The 26,395-nt window shown below is 37.5% G+C and overlaps 9 protein-coding genes across 9 annotated transcripts; 8 read left to right on the forward strand and 1 right to left on the reverse strand.

Annotated features, from left to right (window-relative positions):
* On the forward strand, positions 1-306 carry MONOS_13292 (uncharacterized protein; the record flags this gene model as incomplete). The annotated part of the gene is made up of 1 exon (XM_067865984.1): positions 1-306. The coding sequence occupies one exon, from the start codon at positions 1-3 to the stop codon at positions 304-306; it is 306 nt and encodes a 101-aa protein (XP_067729669.1).
* A 607-nt stretch (positions 307-913) lies between these two features.
* MONOS_13293 (putative Reverse transcriptase (RNA-dependent DNA polymerase)) lies at positions 914-1,363 on the forward strand (the record flags this gene model as incomplete). The annotated part of the gene is made up of 1 exon (XM_067865985.1): positions 914-1,363. The coding sequence occupies one exon, from the start codon at positions 914-916 to the stop codon at positions 1,361-1,363; it is 450 nt and encodes a 149-aa protein (XP_067729670.1).
* Positions 1,364-1,401: 38 nt separating this feature from the next.
* On the forward strand, positions 1,402-2,055 carry MONOS_13294 (uncharacterized protein; the record flags this gene model as incomplete). Its single annotated transcript, XM_067865986.1, has 1 exon — positions 1,402-2,055. The coding sequence occupies one exon, from the start codon at positions 1,402-1,404 to the stop codon at positions 2,053-2,055; it is 654 nt and encodes a 217-aa protein (XP_067729671.1).
* A 694-nt stretch (positions 2,056-2,749) lies between these two features.
* On the forward strand, positions 2,750-3,958 carry MONOS_16710c2 (uncharacterized protein; the record flags this gene model as incomplete). Its single annotated transcript, XM_067869591.1, has 1 exon — positions 2,750-3,958. One exon carries the CDS (start codon positions 2,750-2,752, stop codon positions 3,956-3,958), a length of 1,209 nt encoding a protein of 402 aa, XP_067729672.1.
* Positions 3,959-10,538: 6,580 nt separating this feature from the next.
* Positions 10,539-10,805, forward strand: MONOS_15850 (uncharacterized protein; the record flags this gene model as incomplete). Its single annotated transcript, XM_067868751.1, has 1 exon — positions 10,539-10,805. One exon carries the CDS (start codon positions 10,539-10,541, stop codon positions 10,803-10,805), a length of 267 nt encoding a protein of 88 aa, XP_067729673.1.
* A 195-nt stretch (positions 10,806-11,000) lies between these two features.
* On the forward strand, positions 11,001-11,777 carry MONOS_15849 (uncharacterized protein; the record flags this gene model as incomplete). Its single annotated transcript, XM_067868749.1, has 1 exon — positions 11,001-11,777. One exon carries the CDS (start codon positions 11,001-11,003, stop codon positions 11,775-11,777), a length of 777 nt encoding a protein of 258 aa, XP_067729674.1.
* Positions 11,778-11,816: 39 nt separating this feature from the next.
* Positions 11,817-12,320, forward strand: MONOS_15848 (uncharacterized protein; the record flags this gene model as incomplete). Its single annotated transcript, XM_067868748.1, has 2 exons — positions 11,817-11,916; positions 12,112-12,320. 2 exons carry the CDS (start codon positions 11,817-11,819, stop codon positions 12,318-12,320), a joined length of 309 nt encoding a protein of 102 aa, XP_067729675.1.
* A 1,097-nt stretch (positions 12,321-13,417) lies between these two features.
* MONOS_15847 (uncharacterized protein) lies at positions 13,418-13,759 on the reverse strand (the record flags this gene model as incomplete). Its single annotated transcript, XM_067868747.1, has 2 exons — positions 13,418-13,557; positions 13,606-13,759. The coding sequence occupies 2 exons, from the start codon at positions 13,757-13,759 to the stop codon at positions 13,418-13,420; spliced, it is 294 nt and encodes a 97-aa protein (XP_067729676.1).
* A 3,152-nt stretch (positions 13,760-16,911) lies between these two features.
* MONOS_15270 (uncharacterized protein) lies at positions 16,912-17,115 on the forward strand (the record flags this gene model as incomplete). The annotated part of the gene is made up of 1 exon (XM_067868135.1): positions 16,912-17,115. One exon carries the CDS (start codon positions 16,912-16,914, stop codon positions 17,113-17,115), a length of 204 nt encoding a protein of 67 aa, XP_067729677.1.
* Between the last annotated feature and the right edge of the window lie 9,280 nt (positions 17,116-26,395).

The raw sequence follows: 26,395 nt of genomic DNA on the forward strand, positions 1-26,395 counted from the left end.
ATGACGCAAAATCCTGTTAGTATGGCAGATAGCGACAGCGAGGAGAAGACCGTTGATCTTGTTCAAAGGCTCAAGAGAGTTGAAAACTGGATCGATGAAATGTCGAGGAGCAGAGGAGGACTAAGTCACTCCGGAGCAGAAGGAATATTACCAATGAGAAAGACGAAGAGGAACCAGCCAAGAAGAAGATCTCTGTCGAGATCAAGTGAATCTAAGTCCGAAACTAATTTTTCAGAGATGATCACAAAGAAGAAACACAGACATTCGTTGAGGATCCGTCGCAGACGTAACCAAATGAAGAGATAGGACGAAGAAGAAGACAGCGAGAGCGATTCTTGAAGAACAGAAAAGCGGGAAGAACTAGAAAGATCACTTCACTTTTTGAGAAATTTCCCGGATAAATGGTTGATACACCAGAGACAGGCTGGTGAGCTGAACAAGTTTATGGAATTCTGAAAAGCCGGATCAATCAGAATTAATGAGGACATTCTTAACACATTCATCCCAGAGAACGAAAAGAACTTTTTCACCAGACACACTGATGCGAGTTGGAACGCCTTAGCGGTGATGGGGGTCACCGCTGAAGGAAGAAAGGACTCACCAGAAGCTGCCCGGGTTATTGAATTGCTCCAACTGGTTCAGGAATCGGGATTTGAAGCAGCGAAAGCGATCGCAGCCCTAACAGTAAAGGAGCTGAAGAGAACTCACAAGTCAGAGGAGGAGAAAGAGCGGCTTTGAGGACTCTTCTGTGCTAAAACCCTTGTTACTGACTGTATAAGTCGCATTTATCTATTGAAAGTCATACCACAGTCAAACTGGGAGAACGTGAAAGGGTTTCTTGAAGGAGGAATTGAAGGATGGAGCGGTGAAGCCCGTGTCAGAATCGGAGGTGTAGTGGTTCAACCCAACATTCATGGTGCGAAAGAATAACGGAAAGTGGAGAAAGATCCTGGATTGCAGGGCGCAAAACGAGGAAGTGCAGGGAAAACACTTCAAGATGGATACCCAGGAGACAGTGGTAGAACTCCTGGAGGAGAACGATTGGATGACCACTCTGGACATAACGAGTGCATTCCAGCATGTCAAAGTGGACGAGCAGCTCAGTCCCTATCTGTGTTTCAGCTTTCAAAGTCAATGTTCCGCTTACGTAGGGATACCATTTGGGGCTAAGGATGCGCCCAGAGTTTTCACGAAGATAATGAGACGGGCAGCGTCATATATCAGAGAACAGTGGAAGGTAAAGCTTGTAATATATCTGGACGACATCCTCCTCATGCACCCAGACAGGGATGCATTGAGATTGATCTCACAGGAGATAGCCCAGTTCCTGAGGAATCTGGGCTGGATTCTGTCGGAAGAGTAACTGAAGTTGGAACGCACAAGGAGCGTGGAGTTTCTGCGATGGTGGTGGAACTCAGAGAAGATGGAAGTGACACTCCAGGAGAGGAAGAGAGTGCTGCTTCTAAAGGATATGCAAATTTGGATAGCACTGGCAAAGAAGAGAAGGAGACAGAAGACGAGAGACCTGGCAGCACTCCTCGGAAGGTTGAATTTTGTGAGGTTACAACACCCGCCAGCGAGCTTGTGGATGAAACGCATGCAATCCGTGCTGAGGCAGGCGATAGCCCGCGGGGGCTGGAAGGGAACGGTAAAAGTCAACCCAATGATGTTAGGAGAATTAACACATTGGAGGAAAACCCTGCGAGAGAACAGACCAAGGAGTCTGAGGAGAAGGAACAGACCAGCAGAGCTAACAACGGACGCTTCGGAGCTGGGATGGGGTGCAGTATTAACAATACCGACAGAGAACAAAGAGGAAAAGATATATGTTTTCTGGAGTTGGACCCTCCAGGAGAATGCGTTAGCGATCAACGTGAAGGAGTCCAGAGCAGTGTTGAGGACTTTAGAAAAGAAAGGAGCATGGCTGCAACAACAGAAGATAAACCATATTCGTCTGAAGACAGACAATATGTCCACGAGATGGACAATACAGAAGAAGAGGGGAGCGCCATCGCTCATTCCAACACTGAGAGCATTGGAGAAGAAACTGAATAGCCTGGACATTACGATACAAACGGAACACCTCCCGGGAGAGCAGAACACGGAAGCAGATGCACTCAGCCGGATAGCGAAAAAGCCGGACTATGCACTGAGAGAGGAAAAAGTCGCAGAGATATTACAAACAATCGCACCGAAAATACTAGATACAATCTTAGAACAGATTGCACAGGTTCCCTGCGGAAGAACTTGGAGACTATCCTATCTGAGAAAGAAGAGAGGGAGAGAAATGTAAGAAAACGAAGCAGTGTTTGTCCACACGTTCCTGAGAAATATTGGACGGGTGCTGAAGGAGAAGATGAACGAAGCTCAGAGGGAACTAACGATTCTGATTCTGCCAGCCTGGCGGGGGCAGACCTGGACCCCGCTGCTGCAGCCAGTGCATTTGACAAAGACCCTCAGGACCTTTCAGGAGTGCATGATCCTAGGAGCGAAGATGAGAAGGGAAGGCTGGAAATTACCCCCAGGAGAGGTGATAAGCATCACACTGGAGAGGAAAATTCCCCTGGAATGGATCTCTTTTTAACATATGGAGATCACATTGGAGCAAAATACATAGCAGCAGCAATACATAGAAATCAAAAGAGTGAGAGAGATACGTGAAGAGCGCTGCACAAATTTTTTAACAATTTTTGGACAGAGAAAGAATAGATGAAACAGACACCTTATAGAGAAAGATGCAAAATGGATTATGGCAGAGTTCACCGAAACACTCTCGAATACAAACCTCTCAAATGGAGTGATTCATCAGAAAGTACGGAAAATACTGGATTCCATCAACCTATTTAGAGAAACAAAGATTGATCGAGAGGACATAGAAATTTTTCTAAAAACTTATGTGGGAGATAAGCCGAGAAAGGGCAAACGGTTCAAGACGATGTGGGATCTCACAATAATCATTCAATGGGCAGAAGCCACCCATGAGATGACGGACCCACAGATCCTCCAGAGGAGAGCCCTCATCCTTACCATGATCTTTGGTGCTTTAAGCCCAGCAGAGCTGGAAAGAATGAGAAGTGTGACAACGATATTTAAAGATAACTCTGTCCAGACACAAGTGCGAACAAAGACGTCGGGAGGTGAGATTATCAAAGTTATAAAACGGAAACATCCCAACCCACGTATCGATGCAATATGGGCGCTTCAATGTTGGATGGACTATGTGAAGACGACCTTTAAGTGCGAACATGTGTGGTTCGATATAGAGGGGAGTAGACCCGCTAACCTACAGAAGATCAAAGAAGAACTAACAGCTATTTTGAGAGAGAACGAAATTCCCGAAACTTTCATCGCGTACTCTATAAGACACGCAGTGATTACACACTTTGCAAGACAAGAAGGAGTGGACTGGAAGGCTATCAATGCTTATGCGAGATGGGCGAAGGGTTCGAGAGTGGCCAAGGAGTATTACACCGTGCTGCCAGTTCAAGACACGAGATGGATCCTGGAGACAATCGGTGGATCAGTACTCCAGAGGGGAGAAGATTACAAGCCAGATAAGAGTGGAGATTCGAAGGAGGGGACGCTAGAGATAGCAGATGCAGATATGAAGGATCGCACAGAGGAATTACACAAAGCGGGATCTGAGATAGGGAAGAAGCTTACGAGAAAGCGATCAAGAGGAAGAAAGAAATTGCAGAGTGGAGATGAAAACAGAGGTGAAATGGCTCAGTCACAAAGCTCAACACCCCGACAACCGAGTCGCCAGAAGACACCCTCCATTATTCCCAATAATATCTGTGAGCTGATGGGAGAGAAGGATTCAACTCCGCTGAAGAAGAGAGCAAAGGATCGGAGGAAGCGCAGTGGAAGAAGAATAGGACAGATAGGGGATAACACTGAGGAGGCAAGGGTCAGATCGATGTCTCCCCAAAGATACCCCAAGAGGGAGCGGGGGTAGAGCAGGAGGTCAGCACCACTACACGCACGCTCTCAACTCATCCGCAGCACTAGAGCGTACTAGAAAAGGGGTTTTAGATCACACATACGGAAAGAAAAGGGATTTCGAGACTCATTATTGAGGAGAAAACCTGCTCCTTGCGTTTGATGATTCGCTCCGTTGCGAATTAATAAAAACACAGTGAGGCAGGTTTGCTCCGAGATAATGGAAACGCGGATGGATAGACTCAAAGCGGCTGTGTGCGAAGGAAAGCGACATGCTTGTGAGAAGATGACGAGAAAAAAGGTGCGAGATGTGGAAGGAGAAAGAGAAGGATCAACCGACTGAACAGATCAGTGTGTTCATATAACCTGAATAGAGAAACATGGAATAAATTGAAAGTTTTATGAATAATCCTACTCCTTGTTTTGTTTTTTGAACTATTTGCGAAGAGAAGAGGCAGATAAGCCCACACAGCGTGTGGTGAATGAATTTGTGCAACTGGACCAGCAGAAGTGCGGGAGGCAGAGTCCTGCATAGGCAGTTTTCTTTTCCACGCCTCGCGAAAGCGAGAGTGGTTTTTCTTTCTGCTCCAACAAGAATACTCGCATCACCGGATCCCTGCACAGCCTGCAGGAGACAGCTCCGAGGGGCAATGTCTCCTGCCCATTGGTCTTCAAGACCAAGGCGAAAAGGCGAAGTCTGTGGGGAATAAAAGTGTACAATTCATAATGTTCTTTTTATTATTTAACATGTCATTGTCCATATTTCCATCTCACCTTTTTTTCCACGTCGAATTTGGGAAGGTGGAGTTTTCACTTAAACCTCCCATAAATCGTGATCAATACTCATTATCTCCGAGCAAACCTGTCTCACTGCGTTCTATCAAAATTTTTTTTCCAGAAATGGTTTGCTAATTGAAAAATCATTTCTTTTCCAACAAAAGAAGAGTTATATTATTTGATATCAACGAACAAACAGTTTGGATGAATGTTGCAAAAGAAATAATTTTGAATATTTCATGATCTGTTATACATATGGGACAAAATACGGAAAATCATAATTTTTATGCCCTTGTTTGTTTATCTTCAAAGAAATAAATTTCATTGTGGGAAATAGTTTTTGTTTTTTTTGAAAATAAAAATTCTTCATCATAAATGTTTGAATGATAATAACGTTTGATTTTTTAATTCTTCCATATTAAAAACAAATAATTCTCAAAACAAACTTCAACATTCCAATAAATATAAATTAGAAAAAAATAATAGTACTTTGATGTTCTCAAAATGTGAAAATAATCAAAAAAAAAACTCAAAAAAATTTGAAACATTTCCACAAATGTTACTAATTCATTCAATTTCAAAATAAATATAACTGCTTTTAGAAAAAAGGATGAAAAAATAAAAAACAGATTTATCATAACTTCATCCTGGGAGTCATAATTCCGGGAACCCCAACCCCAAATATTCATTTAACACAAAGCGAAACCGACTAGACTTTTGCAAGCTAAGCAAAAAAATAACAATAAAGTTTGAAAAACAGTATTATCATTTTTTCCTGGGAGTCTGCGTTTCGGGAACCCCAACCCCTTTATGTTTTATGAATATTTTTTTTCGGAACCGACTAGACTGCAATGAGCTGAGCAATAAAGTCAAGAAGACTCAAAAAAAAAATTAGAATACAATAACAACATAAATCAAAAAATGCACAAGAACTTCAAATCATTGCAGTTGAAAAAATAGTTTTGAAATTAATGAATAAATTAACAATTGTGGAAACAGTTCAAAAACAATAAACACAATATTTCAACTTATTTGAACAACAAAATACTCATAAGAGATTAAAAACATTTTCGTTTGTTTGAGTGATTGTCAATTTCTGAATTGGAAGATTTTTTTTTATTTAATTTTATAATTTCATTTGTTTCAACAATCATCAAATCATCATCGATATTAGAAGAATTCCTTCGCGTGTGGTAAATAATATGTGAATCATTTTTGTTTCGCAATTTTCCGGTCTCTTTTTTTCTTTCGAATTGAATGCTTTGATTTGAATATGAACAACCTTTTGATGCAGTTTTCTTTGGAAGTGAAAAGGCTGCTGATTTTTCCATTGACATTCTTTGATTTATTCGAGATAATGTTCTATCATTGATGGGCATATTGTTTGTATGATCTGCAATTGCTCCTGCAAACTTCTTTCTTTCTGCAACTATTCTTTCTTGCCCACTTTTGCAATCACTGATGATTTTCCATTTATCCTCTAACAATTGTGAATGAGATGCTGTGAATATATGATCGTTTTGTCTTTTGAAAGATAAATAAATCATCATCGATGGTATTTTCAGCCAACTCCAAGTTTTTTTATTTGAAGGAGTGTATCTGAAGCCAAAATCAATTAAAATAAAAAATTCAACGTTATTAAAAGAAAAAAAGTGAAACACACAAGTGAAACTGTCTGCTCATTTTCTCATTTGAGGTGCTTTGAATTGAAGAATCAAAAACTTGTTTCAAAAAGGCACAAAATGATGAAGCATTACTTCCAGTTTCTAAGCTTGAAGTTGACAATTTGGATGAAATTAATCCAAACTCTCCATCGCATTCCGATTTTCCATGCTGCTCTGTGAAATAATTCACAAATATACAAGAAAATTGTTTGAGATTTTGGTTGTCATTCAGAAAATTACTTAAAAAGTATTTGTTCCTGAAGTGAGGGCCAGAGTCTGAAAAAATTGTCAGAGTTGATTGAAGTGGGTGTGATTCCGATATATGTTTTTCGATAACAATGTTCAAGCATTCAATGGCGTATCTGAAATCATGAGTTAAACAGTCCGAAATGAAGTGATTACATGTTTTGTGAAGTGAATCATTTTGTTTTGTGTATGAAATAATGCATAGGTCTGACACTTGTTTTTTTGAGTAAAAATCTTTACTGATTTCTCTTCTTGAAAGCGGAAGCTGCCAATTCTCTTTGAAGTCTAGCAGCAAAAGAAGATCTCCATTTTTCAATTTGCTCTTTGAATCAACAAATGATTGTTTTTGGCATTCTGCCCATTTTTTGTGCTCCGTTATGTATTGCAGCTCTTCATTTTCCTGATCACTGAGTTCTCTATTTTGAGATATTTTCTGTAAATATCTTGCCCTTTCACAAATGGAGCACAAGTCAGTTCTGTTTCTAGGTTTTGTGATGATTCCTTGTGTTTTCTTGCAGAAATATGAGTAGGACATATTGATTCCTGTTTTTAACACCAATTCACTGTGAAGTTGTTTTTTAGTTTTATAAGTTGTTCTGTTAACTCCACCACAAAACATAGAATCATTCATGTTGTTTTCAGGTGCATTGTTTGAACTATTTGAATCATTGCTGAAGTGATCAAAAGATGAATCGAGAAAAACAGATTGTCTTTGAGTTTCTATTTGAATAAATGAACTTTTAACATAACATAGAAAACTTGTTTTCCATCCGTTTGAACACAACTCTTCATATTTGCTTTTAATTTCAAGATCATTAACAACTTCCACATTTTCATCGTTGCATATTTTCCAATGGAAATTGTATTCGTTGCTGTTTTCGATTTGTTCAATATGGGATAATGTAATACAAATGTAATGATGGATTGTTGGATTAAACAAAATAATAGAAAGAAGATTGTATTTCTCTTTCTGAGTTGAATCTTGATCAGTGCATTGCATGCTTTTGGTAACTTCAATCATCCATAATGATTTGTTCAATCCAGCTGTTTTTTCGTTTTGTTCATTTGTAGAAATAGAATTATTCTCACATCGAAATAACAAGAAATCTGAGTTGTTTGCATATTGAGTTTGCTGAATCACTCCACCAATCGATCTGCACAATGGACAGCTCAATTCTTCGTTCTTTCTTTGAGATTGAAGGATTTGAAACTTGTTCAACGAATGTTCAATTGAATGACCTTGCAGAATGATAATATCAACTTTTTGTGGCATTTCAAAAGATGCATATCCACACATTAGGCAAATGATATTATCTGTTGAATGACAACCCAAATTGTTCATGGCAGTAGGAGATTGTTTACGTATTTTTTTCAGAAACCACTCAACTGCATCATCAAATTCGTGCTCCTCCATTTTTGAAATATCATTTTTATTGTTCCATTTTTCGTAGAACACTTCGTTCCAGAAAGATCCAACATTCTCCTGTTGATCATTGATTGATTTGCAAATATTGATAATTGTTGAAGAAAGAATATCTTTCGTTTCTTTCTGAAATTCCCACGAATGGAATTTATTCATTGATGCAAACATTTGGATAGCTGCAGCTAAGTAACAGCTGTTTCCTAAATTTTTCAAGCCAACTGATTTTGATGGAGAACAAAGATTCAATTCATGTGTCTTCTGAACATTGACAATAAATTGTGGAACGTGTGAAACAGATGCCTGAATTGATTTATCGAAATTTTGAATGTTTTCGTTGGAATATTCATTTTGTTGTGCATCAACACCTGAAGAAAAACGATTTTCGCTCAAAATGCCCCAACTATCATCATTGTCGAGATCTTTTTTTTTTTGAAAAATAAAAAACAAAATTAATAACCGAAAATAAAAAAATATAGACCTTCTGAGTCATGGAGACTTTTTCTGACTTTATTTTTTCTTTTTTGGAGCTCTGAGGATTCATCTGTGTTTTCAAGCAAAAACCTATTCACTTTTTCAAGTGATTCTTCATCGAGATAATGCCTTTTTTTGCATCTTCTATCTTCACAATCACTCTCCTCATCCAAGTAATGAAGGATTGATCCATATTTCGCATAATTGTATTGTCCCTGCGTAATATCGTAATGGTAATCTCTCAATTGTGAATAAGAACAGTAAGTGCTCAGATTTTTAAGTAATTCAACTTGCATTTTATTCTGAAGCTTTGGAAATATTGAACTCAAAGAATTCATCACTCCATCAAGTTGATCTGTAAAATAGCACATGCATAAATAAAAAAAAATCAAACAATAAAATTTCAATTATTTATGAAATGCTGCACACACCATTTGATTTTTTATATAACGAATCTTTGATTTCCTTCATTTTTCGAAATGAAAAAATGAAATAGTCAAATAACTCGAAAGTGTAATCTCCAGAAATGGAGGTGGCATATTCCCACAGCTTTCTGGACCACTTGCTCAGAGTGTATTGTTTTGGTTGCATTTGTGTGTTTTCTATCTTCAATGTTGTAAATATCTTTCACAGAAAGATCGATCCCTTTATAAGCTTAGCGAATGACATTCAAATAAAAAAAGAAAAGAAAAAAATAGTACTTTTCAAATCACATTTGAAACGACTGAATAAAGAAGAACCAGTAAATGTTTCACATTTTGAAAATAAAAAATTGATTTTGCTCATTCAAAAGTTTCAACTATTAATTCGTTCAGGAATTCACATGTTCACATTTTCTGTTATTCTGCTTAAATTTATTTGACTTATTTAATATCCCCCTCTTCTCTCGCTTGCTGAATTCTTCCGTTAGCTCCTTGTTCTTTTACTGTTCAACGTTGAGATTCTCGTATTCGCAGCTAGAATGCCTTTCATTTGCTCATTGATCACTTCTCCATCGAATGTGATTCCTGCTATCTCCAGCATAGTAACCAAATTGATCAGATCTTTTATCAGTTTCTGCTTTTCATTTAACTCTTTTTCCATTTCTGGTGGAATCTCTCCTGCTGGATCACTTCTCTCAATCATTTTGGTTCAATTAAATTTTTTTTCTCGATTTTAACTAATTTATTTCTTATTTCTTTCAAAACTTCATCGTTTTCTTTTTCCTTTTTTCTGTTATCTCTTTCAGCCTCATCTGCATTATTTTTATGACGTCTCTTTCTTCTTCTTTGACTTCAAATATTTAATATTTTCCTTTGCGTTATTTATAGATTAATCAAATATATAATAATTTTCTGTTTCTTTTTGGTATCTATCTCTTCTTCTTGAAGAAATCTTCATAATATGTTCTCTTTGTCTCCATCAGAAAAATTGTATCTTTAGCCAATGACCTTGCAAATGTAGCTTTTATATTTATCTCAATCTGAAACACTTCATCTCTTTCCATCTCTGTTCTTTTTGTTTTTCTTCTGTCGGTTAAACTTCTGCATCCTGTTGACGTTTGCTAAAGATGTGTCAATTTCTGTAGTCTTTCAGATCTCTTCATCTTTGCAATCATTGTGTTTAACAGCTGCATTTTCTTTAACATTTTTTGAAGCATTTCCTTTCCTTCTTTTCTTTTTCCTGTATTCTTTGTAATGATGTCTACTGAGCACTTCAACTTCTTCATTTTCTTCACTGGAGCAGCACGCTCATTTCAAACTCGATTCATGCGTACTTGATTAGCAAAGAGAAGAAAATCGAAGAAGATAAAAAGTCATCATCAGCATCTGTGTCTGCAATTGACTCATCGGATGATTCAGATGAATTGTCATAATATTCAGCAGCAGTGAAAAACAACATAGAAAGACGGCTGCAGATTGTGTTGTCTGTTGCGGCTGGGATGAAAGAAAATCACAGATAGTTGTTTCTGAGGGAGTAACAGAAACTTCGATGGTTGTGTTGTGCAGCGGTGGGCTGCGTTGCATAGAGGTGTTATGTGTGCGTATAATTCAGTGCTTTCTGCGATGCTTTCAGTTACGCTGGTGGAACCGCTTCCATCGCTTGATGCATCGGAAGGCACGAAGTTGGGGAGCAAGCGGATCTTTGTGGAAGCAGATGTGAATGCGCTCCCGTCGATCTACGATCTGTTCGACCCGTCGCTGCAGAAATGGCGATTGTTTTCGTTGAAATATTTGGTGGTGAAGATGGACGATGAAGTTATAAGAGAAGTGATTGGAGTATGCGATGAATGGAAGAATTAGGAGATAGCTCTGGAGGCTGCGAGGGTGATGATGGAGGATGTGATTCTTTCTCCAGCAGCGATTGCGCTGTTGAAGCTTGAGGAGCGATAAGAAGCAGAGGAAGGTGAAGGGAATGAGGAGAAAGGCGGGCATCTGACAGCGCACAGAGAGTTTGTGGAGAGAATCAAAGAGAACCAGGGAAAGCTGGAAGAAGCGATGGCGCCGCTGGTTGTGGAGGCGCATGGGCTGAGTGGGCTGAGGTTTGTGAAGGCAGAGGCTGAGGCGGACAGGTTGCATTCAGTGGAACCTGAAGTGTGCAGTTCTTCTCCATCTGATAGCATCCAACAGGAGAACAGGAGAGCAGAAGAAGAAGCAGCAAACAGGTCTTTGGGAATAGCTTCAGATGGAAGAGAAGAAAATGTGGGGAAAGATGAGGAACAGGTGGAAATGCATACGAATGATTTGGGGATGAATGAGGAGCAAGGAAAAGAGGGTAATTCGAATGATTTGGAGAAGGAAGAAGGAGAGGAAGAAAAGGAGGAGGAGGAAGAAGAAGAAGGAGAAAAAGAAGAAGAAGAAGAAGAAGAAGAAGAAGAAGCTGTTTTTGGTGTGCGGAACTGTTTTGGCTTTGGTGACACACGCAGATTCATCGGCTGTGTCTTCTTCATCAAAATAGGCGCCTTCAAAATTTGTATCTGCTTTGCACTGCTTTCTTCCTTTTCTCCTTTTCTTCCTGTTCTCCCGCTGCTCTGCATTCCTCCTTCTTTTCCTTCTTTCCCTTCTTCACAACAACCTGATTCTCAACTTCTATCTGTCAGTTCACTTGCACCTCCATTTCCACTTCTTCTATCTCCTTCTCTTTCTCCTCCTCCTCCTCCACCACTTCCATCCATCATTCTTTCACTTCCATTCTCAGAGCCTCCTCTCCCACCTGAAAATCCTTCCAGCGTCGATGCAATGAATCTCTTGTTGATCGCACGAAGACCAACGTAGCTGACATTCGACACGCCCAACTTGCTTCTGTCCAGCCTGATGGAGTTCAGTGTGTCTGAGGCTGCTGCAAAAGAAGCGCTCGAAGATGAAGACGAAGATGAAGATAATGTTGCAGTTGATAATGTTGTTGCACTGGAAGGTCTGACTCGTTTTGCAGGCTGTAAGAAAATCCCGCTGGCTGCTTTGTCTTTCGCGTCTTTTCTGCTGCAAACAAAAATGTTGTTTGTGGATGAGCATCGTTGAAAATGCCTTGTTTGAGACGAATGAGAACGAAAAACAGGAGAGGAAGATCCAACTAGTGGTGTTTGTTTGGATTTTGTGGTGCTTCTGACAGATGAAGTGGAAGAAGTGAGTGAGTTGTGGGTGGAAACAGAACGAGAAGAAGATGATGATGATGTTGATGATGAAGGCGTAGTGTTGGAGGAAGAAAAAGAGAAAGAAGAAAAGGAGGAGGAAGAGGAAGCTGAAGTGTTTGAAGATGATGGCATTGTTGCTGCTGAAGATGAAGAAGAAGAACAGGATAAAAAGAAAGAAGAAGAGTGAGAAGAAGAAGAGGAGGAGGAGGAAGAGGAAGAGGAAGAGGAAGTGGAAGTGAAAGATGGGCAGGTTGTAGAAGGAGCAGTGTCAAAGTGACATCGATGAGGAGCAGAGGAAGAAAAGGAATAATATAACGTTGATGAAGCAGTTGATGCAGATTAAGAAAACAAAATCAACGACACAACAAACTTTGCCACATTAGCTGAGGACGCGAGCTCAGCAGCTGTCGAAGAAGAAGGAAATAATTATTTCCAGAAGGAGGAATAATTACAAGATGTTGTGTCTTAATCTGTTTTCCTGTTTGTGTTTGTGCCTGAAACTGCAATTGCATCTTTTCATCAGTTAGCGCATGCGCATCTCCTGGCTTTTGCAATTCGTTTCTCGTGATCTTTTTTTTGTTCAATTGCTTGCTCATCAAAACCAGTTTTTCAGAAAATTGTGTGAAGAGAGGAATTGACGGACCGTTCAATGAGTTGTGATAATCGTTGCCTTCATCTTAATTATTACAGTTATTGCCTTCATTGGATGATGAGAGAAAGAGCTCAAACGTCTTATCGAGTGAATATATCTTTAACTTTGAGAATATAATCATTTCATCACGGACAGAAAAGAAGAGTTTTTTTGTCTCAAAGTTCTCTGTCGACAACTATGTAGAAACGTCATTGATATCTGTGAAGTCATTAAGTTCATCACATCTGACAGCTTCTCCATTGTGGAGTCGAGCAGGTGGATGATGTGATATCGTCACAGTGGTTGATATCGGGGGATGGTGAGGAAGATGAGAATGATGATAAAAATGAAAAGAAGAATGTGTTGTTGATGTTGAACAAATTGATGTCAAATGAACAGTTTTTTCTTGAAAGCGATGAAGATAGGTCTGATTGAAAGAGTTTATCAAGGTAGAAGAAGAAGAAGAAACAAAAGAAGTTGAAGATAATCGCCCACAACCTGGTGAACGCATCATCTTCTGCATCTTCAGCTGGAGCACTAAAAAAAGCGGTGAAGCAGATAATATCAAAAGTGAATCCAAAGAAAAAGTTTGTGGTAAATTTGTTTTTGCCTTCGAGCCAAGTGCAGAATAAACATTCGAAGGCAGGCTGTTTTTAATCGCAAGCATTTGTTTTTTCTCCACAATAAAGAGGGAAGCCTGAACTATCATCTGACAAGACCGAATGGTAAAGAGCAGGTTTGTCAGAGGAACATTCATTATCTCCCTCTCTGCATTCTTCAATTTCTCTTTCAGCTTTGCAAAAAAAGCCGAAATAGCATCATAGTTTGTCTCTTCATAAACCTGCATGACATGCATGTTCTGCTTGATCTGCCACCTTTGCTTCAAAAACAGCCTTCTTTCGTCTATCATAATCGTCATCGTAGCCTTCAGGTTCTCCTGAAACGCATCTTTTGTCTGCAACGTAAGGAGGAAGCTGTTGAGCGAGAGCCTTCATCATCCCACTCAACTCGTTTTTTGATTAGGATTTGCTTGCCTTCAGCATGTTTAGCTTCTTCACCAACGCTCCAAACGTATCCAGACACAAGGAGACTTACGAGCCAATTGACATATCACGTAACTCACTGGAAGAAAGCTTTTTGCTTACACATATCTTCTTTGCTCCACTTTGGCTGCGAGGCAACGCTGGATAAGCGACTTCAATGTCTTTTGGAAATTGCGATATTGTGAAATGAAAAAATCCAAATTCTAGCATTATTCGAACCAAGTGCTCATGGAGTTGGTATCGGTATCGGAGTTCTGAGAGACTTGTGTGCTGAACGATTTAGCTTCCTGAAACTTGATGACAAGAGAGACATACTCATGAAGGAGGACAGGTTGTATTTAGGTTGTAAGGAATTAGACGTGTGAAGACCGGTGCACCGAATAGGTCTTGGCTGAAGAACTCGAAGTGCGAGAGCCATGAGCGAAGTGGTTTGTTGATGTGATGAACAATGGTTGAGTGTGTCGATGCGCGAAAAGAGCAGCAGTTCGATTGAACTGCGATTCTTTGTTGTAATTCCAGTTCATCAGTCCCACAAGGAGCACTCCTTCTTTGAAGGCCGTGCTGGTAAAGGCGGGGGAAATGTCAAGGGATATTCAAGTGAATGATTCAAAAGAAGAAGAAGAAGGTGATGATTATGATATTGATAATGAAAAAAAATATTTTTGAATTATGTGATCCTGGCGAAGAAGAATATCTCCACGGAAATATGCAAGATAGAGGCAAAAGAGCAGGAGAAGACGAGTTTGAAGGCGCAGACGAGGAAAGAGGTGTGACTGTAATATAAGAAAAAGGGAAAGGGGAGCTTCTTGAAGAGAAAATGGCACTGGAATAGGCTCTTTCTTTCTTTCTTTCTTTCTTTTTTAAGTTGTTTTTAGAATGCATGTAAATTCTTTTTGAGTGAGATATGTGAGCTGAGGAAATGCTTTGAAAGGATTTGCGTTCAGTTATTGATGAAGTGGATGTGGGGCGAAGATGTGTGCGAAAGGATAAGAAGAATAAGAAGAGCAAATTCTGAATGTGAAAATATCACTTGCCGTTTCGTTGCACTCTTAAAACTTTGAAGAAATTGATATTGGCGCAGGTGCATGTTGGCAAGACTATCTTCTTGTGAAGTTAATGAAAAGTTCATTGTTGAAATTATGAACTTTCGAGGAGATAACCGGAGAAATTTCGTTGAAAAGAGATAATTAAAAGAAAGGTTTGTCAATGTTGTATATGTTTGATGTGGAGAACGTATAACTTTGGTTGCATGTATTGGATTAAATGAGACTTTCTCTACGTAGTAGTTATTTTTCTGTTTGATTTCGTGCCTTCTTAAAAGTGACTTTGAAATTCCCAAAAATCACTTCCTCCTTTTTCACCGCTTCTGCACCTCTTCTGCACTTCGATGCAGAATGAACACCATCTTTTCTCATTAAGAACATTCCGCTTCTCTTCAGCCTCCCGCTTCAAGTGAATCAGCAGGCTGGTAGGTCTCGCTTCTCCAATCACTTGTTGAGTGTGGAGAATGATTCAAAAAACGATGTTCCATTGAGCTTATACCAATGCATGTGATTGAGCTTATCTCTCTGAAGCAGAACATTCTGAGTATCAATCAATTTTGCGTTAAATTTTGTATTTTGAGTGATCTCATTTCCAACGGGCATGCCAAACATACCAATTTGTATTTCTCCTATTCCAGTAATCTCACACAGAACGGGTCCTCTTTTTGATAATCACTATTCTTTTCATATTTCAAGGTTATGTTTCAAAAGGAATGGTCACGTATCCGTTTGCATTCGGTTTTTACAGACGCTAATAAACAGTTTGATGGTGCGAAAGTCAGATCTGTTATAATGGAATTATTCAAAACTACTGAATAAGAATCTTCAGATAAAAATTTGAGGCCTGAAGGGTTAAGATTCTTTTGGGGGATCAAACTCAAATTCACCATGTTGATTGATCCGCTTTGAAGATGAAAAGGAGAACCTGACCTTTGACTGGAAATGCAGGAATCCATCATCAGAGTTGAGCATTCTGTTATTAGCACAAATGGCGAAGATGAATGTTCAAGTGCCACATTTTTCAGTTCTACTGAAGAATTGCGGAATCCCAAAAATGTGTTTATAACTGTAGATGTTTCTGATTGTAATTTTTTCACTCCTGAAAATGGAATTTGCTTTAATAGATTATTGATGCCAGCTATGCATAGAAATTGTGCATCCTCAGTATAGCCTTGACAAAATTAAATGCAATTATTGCAAATATATGAGTTGGAAAGAGCCTCGTTGTTTTTCAATGATGTATTTCAAGAGGCATCTTGTCGTTTAATTGTCTCTTCTTTTAGAAAATACTCCACAAAACAACAAATTCAATTTCAATAGAAAATAATATTTTAAATTGATCATAAAATAACATAAAAAAAATATTAAAGAGGAAATGCTTTTTGAATAAATTGATAATTTATTATCAAATAAACATTCATAGAAAAATGCACAGATTTTAAATAAATGATAGTTTTGGAGTGTTTTTCAATTAAACTTCCATGGGAGAAGATTTTGATCTATCGTGACTTTTCATTAAAAAAAAATACCCAAATAACACTTCAAACATTATATTTGTATTTATATGAAATGATTTTTAATATTTGGTTAATGTTTCGAGTTATTGAATTATTTATTGAGAAGGGCATAATTTGCAAATGAAAATGTATTTAATCCTAAATAATGTCCCATGTTACAAGATTAAACTTTTTCAATAGATGTTATTCTTTATCATGGCATTTTTTTTTCCCATCTTATTGTTCATCAAACAAAAATATTGTTTTCAAAATCGTTGAATTCATGAAAGATAAAACAAATATTCCAACATATTCGATAGAATAAAAAATAATCAAAACATATGTGATAACATTTTTTTCTGGAAAAAAAAACAAGATTTATTATAGATTTTTTTGCTTTCGTGTTTCAACACGTCATTCATTATTATTTTTATGCTCATCAAAACACAAGCGTTTTGATAACAAAGATAGCATTTATTTCGCTTCCTTCTCTTATATTTTTGTGAGCGCCACGTTATTGGTCAGTCACGATCGCTGATCAAAAAGAAGAATTTCGACTATTTTCATGGGAACCGGACTCGCGACCGAACCTTGCTCAGCTCCGCTGACTGGTGTCCCTCCGAATGCAATTCCCTCAATATCAGAGAGTTATTCCGCTTCACAAACAAGCGTTCAGTCGTCGCTTGATGGCAGGACAGATCTACCACGAACTGAAGAAGTTGAAGGAGATTCTTCTTTGCAGCAAGCTTTCATGGAAATATTTGGATAGCCACCAGAGGTTTCACATTACGATATGCATCTTTCAGAGAAGAAAATTAACGAAGCGCTTTCATTAATGAAAGACGAAGATTTGAGTCCCTTTCTTCAGAATGCTCCACCACCATTAACAAGATCCAATATATTTTGGAATGATGCGCTCGATCGTGCGGAGGGAACGGACGGAAACATATCTTTATCCGGCAATAAAGTTTCTTATCTCAGCATGCTCAACAATCAAGTCAGGAGATGCAACAAAAGAAATAATTGCAGATTTATGTTTGCTTTCAGCTCAGGCACTGAAAGAAGCTCTTCACGTTAGAAAACATGCAAGATATGGATTTTTTGTAGAAGAAAAAAATGAAAGACGAGTTTTTTTTGTTATAGCTGTTAACTCAAAGATAAAAAGAAATATGAGAAAAATCAAAGAAAACATCCACTAAATTGAAATGGGGATCGGCAAGTCTTAAAAATTCAAATGCAAGGAAGAAACAAACCAGGGGATATCAAAGCTGTACAAAGAACTATCTTTTTTTCGAGATAGTCACTTGAAAACCAGCACAAGACGATCATTCATCACAAACAGCGCTCCAAGAGGTTACTCAAAAGGGAGTTCAGGAGACAATGCAAAGTCTCAATAAAACACGACTTAACAATTGGTGGAAGAACGGCATTATTTGCTAAGGGTTGGAAAATGGTGGGAGGAGAAAAGATGATCAAAAGAGGAGTTGTTCCTGTTTGGAGGAGTGCCAAAGCTCGGAAAACCCTTATCAATTCTCAGGTGAATTGCAGGAGACTGAAGCAATCACAAGAAGCAAGGGAAGCCTTGGCGGTGTTAATCAAAGTTCAAGTGAAAACTGGAATTCTCAGGAAAATCACCAAAACCAAGTGAAATTTGTCAATCCAATATTTGAAGTCAGGAAAAGGAACGGGAGCTGGAAACAGATTGTGGATTGCAGGAGGTTAAACAATACGACAAAAACGATTCACTTCAAACAAGAGAACCATCGATCTATGGAGAGAATTACAAAGAATGAGAGATTTCATATCGTGCATTGGTAAGCTAAGTGCAACACGCTTCGTTTTCAAGGAAACTTCACTCTTTCTTCCATCGAAAAATATATTGCTGAACAAAATTGTCAGATACGTGGGGTGGAAAGGAAAGATAAAAATCAACTCATCAATCCTTCCGAATATTCAAAAATGGATATCGAGACTGAACGTGAACAAACGGAGACAATTTAGCAAAATATTCCAACCACAAGCAACTATAATGACAGAAACATCAGAGAGAGCTGTGGGAGCGGTCCTGCTAATGAACAACAAGAAATACGATTTCCGTCAATCGCTTCCAGGGAAGTTGAGATGCTAGAGCTCGAATAACAGGGAATTATATGCAATCAATCGAGTACTCAACCATTTCAGATATATTCTTCAGGCGAACAAAGCCCACAGTTTGCTAATCAGATTAGGCAATACAACAGCAGTTTTCAATGTCAATCGATGGAATGCAGGAACAAATCTCAGGAAGTTGCTAATGAAAATATGGACATTTGTTCAGAACAGTCGCATTTAGATAAAAGTCCAACACTTGCCAGGGACGAAGAATGTCAGAGCAGATGCTCTATCCAGGCTAGAAAGAGGGGGAGATTACTCCATTAAACAAGAAGAGTCAAACGAGATCACGGTAAACCTCAATTTCAAAATAACATTGGATGCGTTAGCAACGAACGAGAACACGAAAGCGTACCGATAGTGCGGTCCAGGAAGTGCATTAAACGAAGATGGACTCCAGCAATCATTGCAGGAATTCCATTAGCCCAAATTGCCAAGTTTGCCAGACTCTCTCCTAGAAGCAACACCATCATAAAGCATAACGTCCAATCAGATGTGTCAAGCAAACTAGCCCACGTGATAGCAAGATGCAATTCAACTATTCTCCAATCTTAAGAAAGTGGGCATGAGTCAGAATCCGATTCAGATTCTGAGGCGGAATCCTATTCAGAAACAAATTCCAGTTCAAAATCCGAGGAACAAACACCAACAAAGAAAATATGTTAAAGCGGAGATCAAAAACAACAAACAGTTCTTGCAAACCCAGATTAAGTTGAAGAACCAGAGGACAACGAAGAAAACAATGCTTCACAGACAGCAATCAGCAAGATTAAGATTGAATTCATTATCTGCACACAATCTCAAAGAAAAAAAGAATTGGAAAAGAAACAACACGAAGAAAATAATATCAGTTCAAACAAATTAACATTATCAAACCTTCCCAATTATCAATGGTCTCAAAAATATAAAAAAAAGATAGTCATATAACCAATATTTCTTTGAAAGATTTTTCTTGCAACTTTTGAAGAGGTGAAAAATATACAAATCAAACGGTTTTCCTTCAGCATTCATATGAATCCATGATATATAAATAAAAATTTAAATTCTCACTTTTTTCAAAGCTTGGTAAGTTCACTGTTGATCAGAAAACATTTTGTGAAAAAACATTCAAAATGGGGCTGCACAACAAATTCGTTTTAAGGAGAAGAAGATATTCTGCTGAGGGTTGTGAAGTGTTGGAGCGAGACAATATATATATATATATTTTTTTAAGTTTAGGCAGATATTCAAAAAGACAGAAAGCAATGTTGAGAGTTCCGTGCTCCATGTCACATATCGAATTTTGATTTTGAGCTCACAATTTCATCTTTTGATTCACAAATGTTGATCTTGATGAAGACGATAATTGTTGGGATTTATGAAGCATGAGATGCAATCGTTTTATCTTTACAATCTATTTCAGTGAATTTTGTGAATCTGAATTCAACAATTGTTGACAATAAAGAGGATATTTTATTCCCTCAGAGAAAGAAAGGATAAAAAGTTTTCAGTTTTCGTAAAATCTTTCTTTTCAAAATTATTGAAATTCAATCATTAATGAAACTGATGGCTAATTATCTTTTTCATTCACAAACTTTCATTTTTGAAAAACCCCAAGAAAAAGAAAAATATATGTATCCAACTTTTTTCTTCCACATGTCAAACTCATAATTAAATATCTATTTTCTTTTCTCCAACTATCCTGCAAGCAGCAACTGATAGATTAACAATAATAACCTCAGCTCACATCCAATTGACTTTTCTTGCACGAACTTCAAATATGTCTATTCCTCTGCTAAACTTTTTTGAAACAACTCTTCTCAAATGATAATTGTTTATGCTTTTTGCTATCACCCATTTGTCACTGTTTCATTTCACAAAGCCGTATTCGCACAAAATCCAGAAAAAAGTGACAGAATTAGAAGTGCTACACATTTTCATCAAATTTCTTGTCTTCAATAATCCACAATGATCTCGTATCTATAAGTTTCTAAATTTTTTTGAAAAGTTCCTTTTGTGTAATTTTCAAATATAATAAAAATTTCATTTTTCAATCAAATTTATGTTCCCACTCACCAAATTTTCAGATCAGGAAAGAAAAATTTTGACAATGTTATTATTTCTATTTTTTGCGAAGTTTTGTGAGCATGAACAGAAATTTGATTGAAAAATGAAATTTTAATATTATTTGATAATTAAACCAATGGAACTTTTCAAAAAAAATGAAGACATATGGGGGGAAATACGGACTTTCAAGCTTTTTATGCACAAAGCAAGAAAAAATAGTTTCACTTATAACATTTTTAAACTTTCCCAGATTTCAAAATAAATTTGATTTTCATAACTGTTAACAAACATCATTGATATAATGACATCATGTTTTATGACATCAAATGTATTTCGAAAAATAAACCCAATTTTTTCAAATTTTTTGATCACAAAAATATGTTCATTAAAAGTGCAAAAATTTTCTATGAAAATGCTTGAAGCAAAATATTTTGTCCCATATCCACAGGATAATATGCATTACTCACACGTGTGACAATTGCAGAATGTTTTCTGTTACGCAAACAGATGCTTCTTCCACGACGACAACATCTGTGTGGGATGAATCGGAAGTGCATGATCTTTTTCGTTCTCCACTTTCACCATCAACCCAAACATTATACTCATCAACCTATCCATTGCAGTCAATCACATCGATAAAGACAATTCACTTGCCCATTTCTCTTCTGTTATGCATTTTCTTCCAACACAAATGAACTTCTTTAACAGACATTCTTCAAAAAGTTTCATTTTTTTTAGCCAGACTCTCCCCATTGCTTCAAACGTAGCCTTTATTTTTTTCTGCTTTTGCTAATTTCGTGCAAGCTCTATCAGCCTCTTCGTTTCCTTTTCCATCTTTTTCAACTTCAACCACACAGTTGCTTTCAAATATCTTCTTCCACCACCAATGGCCCCATTTTCGTTCTACTCTGATTTCTCGCAGATCCCACATCTCATTTCCTCACTTCCGCCTCCTCCATCCCCACTTCTGTTTATTTTTCACACGATATGTACCCATTTCCTCACTTTTCACAACGACCTCCTTCCAATTTATGTTTTGATCAAGCATCACAGCTCTTTTATGAACAATGCTTTCTCTGAACTTCTCCTTGCACTTTTCATACAGCCGCAAGAGAAAAATCCACGAATCAGAAATAAAAACCATCTCTCCACTTTCAGTGACGAGTGAAGAAATTTTGACAAGCATTTCCACCTACTCTGCAGTTCTCACCAACTATCCACTTTCACCACATCACCCTGTTGCATCTTTCGTTTTTTTTTTTTTTTTTCCTTCTTTCTCATTCTACCAAACATCTCCTTCTTCTCCTTTATAGCCTCCGGCAATTCTTTCACCTCCTTCACCTCGTTTCCTTTGAGTCGTGCTTATCTCTCTGCTCCATATTCTTCCTCTAATTTTTCTTGATGAATTTGTTCTTATCTTGCCAAAAATTCTGCTGGCCACTTGTCAACTTCACCTCCTTCTCTTGCAATACTCTTTCTGTATCATGTGCTCCTGCATATTTTTCCTCTTCTTTTCCTTGCCATCCTTTTCCTATTTCTTCCTGCTTCTCCATCACCTTTGTCTTCGTCACTTCACACGCAGTTCACCTCATCCAATCTCTTTATCTACATGCTTCACCAAGCCAATCTCTAACTGTTCATATAGGGAAATCAGGAAATCTATCTTCGTTGGAATCAGCGAAGTTTCAAACAGATCTTCGATCGATGTGAATGCATTTGCATCTGTATCATCAAATATCCGCTTGATTAACGATTTCGTATCAACAGACACTGCAAGAAACGAAAGCGGAGCTGCTGGAGGAACCTAAAGCATTGCAGAAAGCTCCACGTAGAAGACACTCACAACACACCAATACAGTGCAATACTCAATTTTTCAACATATGTGCGATAAAACAAAAATCGATTGTTTTTTTAAAGAGATTAATTTGTTCATTTATTTAATGTATTTAATAATAACTTTATCAACTGATGCAATATCAATTCCATAAATAATATAAGTCAATGAAAAAGATGAAAGAGAAAAAAAAGTTATATAAATAGACATAACAACTTTGCAATGTTCAAAAAACAAGATTGAATTCAATATTTCATATCGAAATTTTTGACAGAAAAAACATTACTGCATGAATAATAATCCATATTCCCGCAAAGTCTTCAGCTTTAGCGGATACAGCATCAGCAACTTTGGCATGTTCGCGCTTTTACGCAAGTGTCCTCATGCAACTCAAAAATATTTATTATTCGGTCTTGTTCATCTTAGCTTCCAACGTTAATAACCCCCACAAACTCGATGTGTCAAAAAGGTCGAATGTGGACAGAAAAGTTATTGAATGTTTTCAGACTTTGTATTGAAATAAGAAAAAATGAAAAGATGAATAATGAACGAAAGCTGCATTAAATGAGATTTACAACTTGATCAATAAATGAGAAACAGTATTTGCACAAAATTTTGGTTTCTGCTCTTTTCAACATTCTAACTGCAATTTATTTTCCGTTTAAAATAAACATCACAACTTATTCAAAGTTTGCGAATCATTAATTTCAATATGAATATTTTGATTATTTTATTTTCATGATATTTCAAATAATCATTATAAAAGAAGATTCAACTTTGACGATCATCTGTCTATTTTCATTTTTCAACATTCTGAAATAAAAAAATATAATTAATGTAAGAAAAGAATGAACATATAAATGAAAGTTATTGTTTCCACCAAATGGCAACAAAAAAAATTTTTTCGAAACAAAATATCAAGATTAAGCTGTCAATAAACATGACATTAATAAAAAAGATAGTATTTATCTCACTTCCTTCTTTTTATTCGGAGAGAATACACGTAGTTGAGCCTTTTATGAGATTATTTTTCTTAAAAATTATCTCATTTTTAATAAACGTTGAACAATCTAAACATTTGTTCCTTTTTGCACTGGAATCTTGTTCGCACCGACAGTCAAATCGTCTTTTCTTGAACAGCCTCGGCTGATGAACTGTAATCTTTCGCGCGAGCCTTTTTCCTTTCACAGAAAACTGGTGTTTGAACCTCTTTGAAGTTTGGCTCCCTCTCATCTTCCCAGTTCTCGCTCTAACATAAGAATTCACTGGGAGTGTTGCAATTTGATGTGTCATCATAAATAATTTTCTGCTTTTGGGAAGTGCCTGCTTCCACTGTTTGAATGAAGGTTTCATGTTGCGCTTGGCTATGTTCCAGTAGTGTTGTATCGGTTTGACATGAAATTGTTTTTGCACAAGTCATTGTCACGTCGGAACGAAAGAAGTGTATTGAGATCGTGCCACTCTTAGGAGATAGCCTTGCATATCTTGCAATTTGTGCCACCGGAACTCCGGCCATTGTTAGTGCGGAAATGGAAGCATGCTTCAACGAATGAGGGCCAAAGAACTCTGGAACTCCTGCTTCAGTTAGGAACTCTTTTGCTAGTTTTCTCAATGACCTTGCTGATAAGGTGTTCATTTGGTCTTTTCCAACAAATAAATGGACTGGGTTGGATTGTGTTGTATTAAGTCCCTCCCACAACTCCATGACTGCAGATGAGGTACATATTAATGGAGAGTTAATGAAGAAGGGAATGATGTTGTCCGTTTGTCCGAGAGTTGTATTTAACACGGTGTCCCATACAATTGAATCTTTTCTTATTGAGGATTCGTATATATCAATTCTTTCAATCTCAGAAAACTTGCATGCAGAAAAGAGCATAAACAAGCAGATTGTTTTCTTTGTTTTGTTGTCGCAATTGAAGCTTTGATTTTTCCCCAAGTGTTTTGATGATGTTTGACATCATCTTTGGATATAAAATTAACAGGTTTTTTTTCTTTTTTTTTTCCTTTCTGTTCTTTTCGACAAATGAAACTGCATTCTTATGAGTTAAAATTCACTTAATCATCTGTCTAATAGAAGCTGAATTATTGTTGACATTGCAGATCTTTTTTGGAACAACAAAGACTCGTTTGTTCATCAAAAGCGAAGGGTGATGAAAATATCGGAGCATTTTCTAACCCAATCACTCCACTCATCCGAAGGTGGGCCATATCCACGTTGAGCCCATTCCGATCCAAAATTAGACAGGCCCAACATGTACCCGTCCCACGTTGTTTGTGCTTGACTGGATTTGCAAATTTCCATAACATTGTTTGAGAAACCTTTCACTTTGAGGACAGCCTTGAACAATTCTTCACCAGAGATTGTTACGGATTGAGAAGAACAACTCTCATTTTCCCTGGCGGAAGGTTGGCTTCTGTTCGTTTCATCCAAATCCCCAACTTCAGCAGAACCGCCTGGTTCCTCCACGTCCATTTGAATGTCCTTATTCTGTTCAGAATTGGCTCCCAAATCTGTCCTTTCCAGTCTGGCATGAGTAGCAATACTCGCGCTTTCTCTTTCATTGTTTTCATGAGAACATGAGCAATAAGAGGAATACGATGATTGGCTTAAACTGTCTCTCCTCCTTGTGTAAGTTAAATCACTTCTTCGCACACAGGTTTTCCTAGACCTCAGTAGCGCTTCTCCTTTTGATTGAATCTTGTTACAAACGCATTGAGAGTGAATTTCAGATTCGTCATCCTCTTCAGTACTCGAAATGCTTCCGGTTTGATTGCGTAATCGCCTCTCATTTCCAGCCTTGACAGGGAGTCTGCTCTTGTGTTCCTTATTCTCGGGATTAGTCGCGCTTTCAATTGAATTTGATTCTTGTTTGTTAACCTTCAGATCCTTTTTTTACAAAGATCCCATTCCAATCCTGCATTCCATTAGATGACGTTGGATCTTGATGTTGAATTGCTTGATTTGATAATAAGTTTGTAATGTCCCTTTTTTTAAAGTTGACAAAAAATTGCTTTAAATTTTCCACATTGCCCATAACTCTCGAAAGTTTGATCTTTTCTTTTCTTTCTTTGGAGGGAGATTGTGACGATAGTCCTGTGTTGTGTTTCAATTTTTTTAGACAAGTTCACATTGCTCTTTTGAAAGGAACTGTTGTCACAGTTTCATTGGACTGAAACGGATAGCAAAGAAAATTCGGCAAATTCAAAAAAAGTTTCAATCAACATTGTTGTGGACTGATCGTAGTTGGCTGAGTTATTTTCATCTTTCATGTTTATGAAGTTATTCGAATACTCTTGTTTTGAACTTTTTGCATCTGTGTGAGGAAAGTGGATGTTTCCTTGTTAGCGAATCTTATTGCATTGAGTTTTCCGATGAATGTGGACAAGTTTCTCACCAGAGTCTGGCTTGTGCGAATTGATTCTCTTTCAATTATCCACACTTTGAGATTTGTTTCAGTGATTTTCCTTTTTGCATACGAACAGTGAAGTTTTTTGTGCTCCACATAAAACCGAGACACGAAAATGTCTGAGAGAAATAAAATTGACAATTTTCTTTGTTTATAAGAAGCCCTAACTTGTTGAAAAGGCGGACGACTTCCTGTGCTGTGTGCTGAAGAAATTCTAGATTTTTGCAGAATAGTTTCATATCGTCGAGGAAAGTAATGAACTTGATTTTGAATTTTTGTCGAATAAACATGAAAACTTTTCTCATTATTATTGGAAAAAGCCTCTGGGCGTTTTTTGAGCTAAAAGGCATTCCGTTGAAACGATAGAAATTTCCGTTGAATTCGAATGAAAGATAGGGAGAAGGAAAGTTATCCACCATAGAGAAATTGAAAGCCTGATGAAGATCGATCGAAACATAGAAATGTCGCACTTCTGTGATTCTTACCAATGATCTGAAGTCTTCCAATTTGAAGCAGACAGATTTGAGAGTTTTGTTCAGTTCCCTGTTGTCGATTATCTGTCTCCATCCTCCGGTCTTCTTTTTTATAACAAAAACTGGACTTAAGT

The sequence above is a fragment of the Monocercomonoides exilis genome (genome assembly GCF_001643675.1).
Source record: "Monocercomonoides exilis strain PA203 chromosome Unknown scaffold16-1735695, whole genome shotgun sequence".
NCBI lineage: Eukaryota > Preaxostyla > Oxymonadida > Polymastigidae > Monocercomonoides > Monocercomonoides exilis.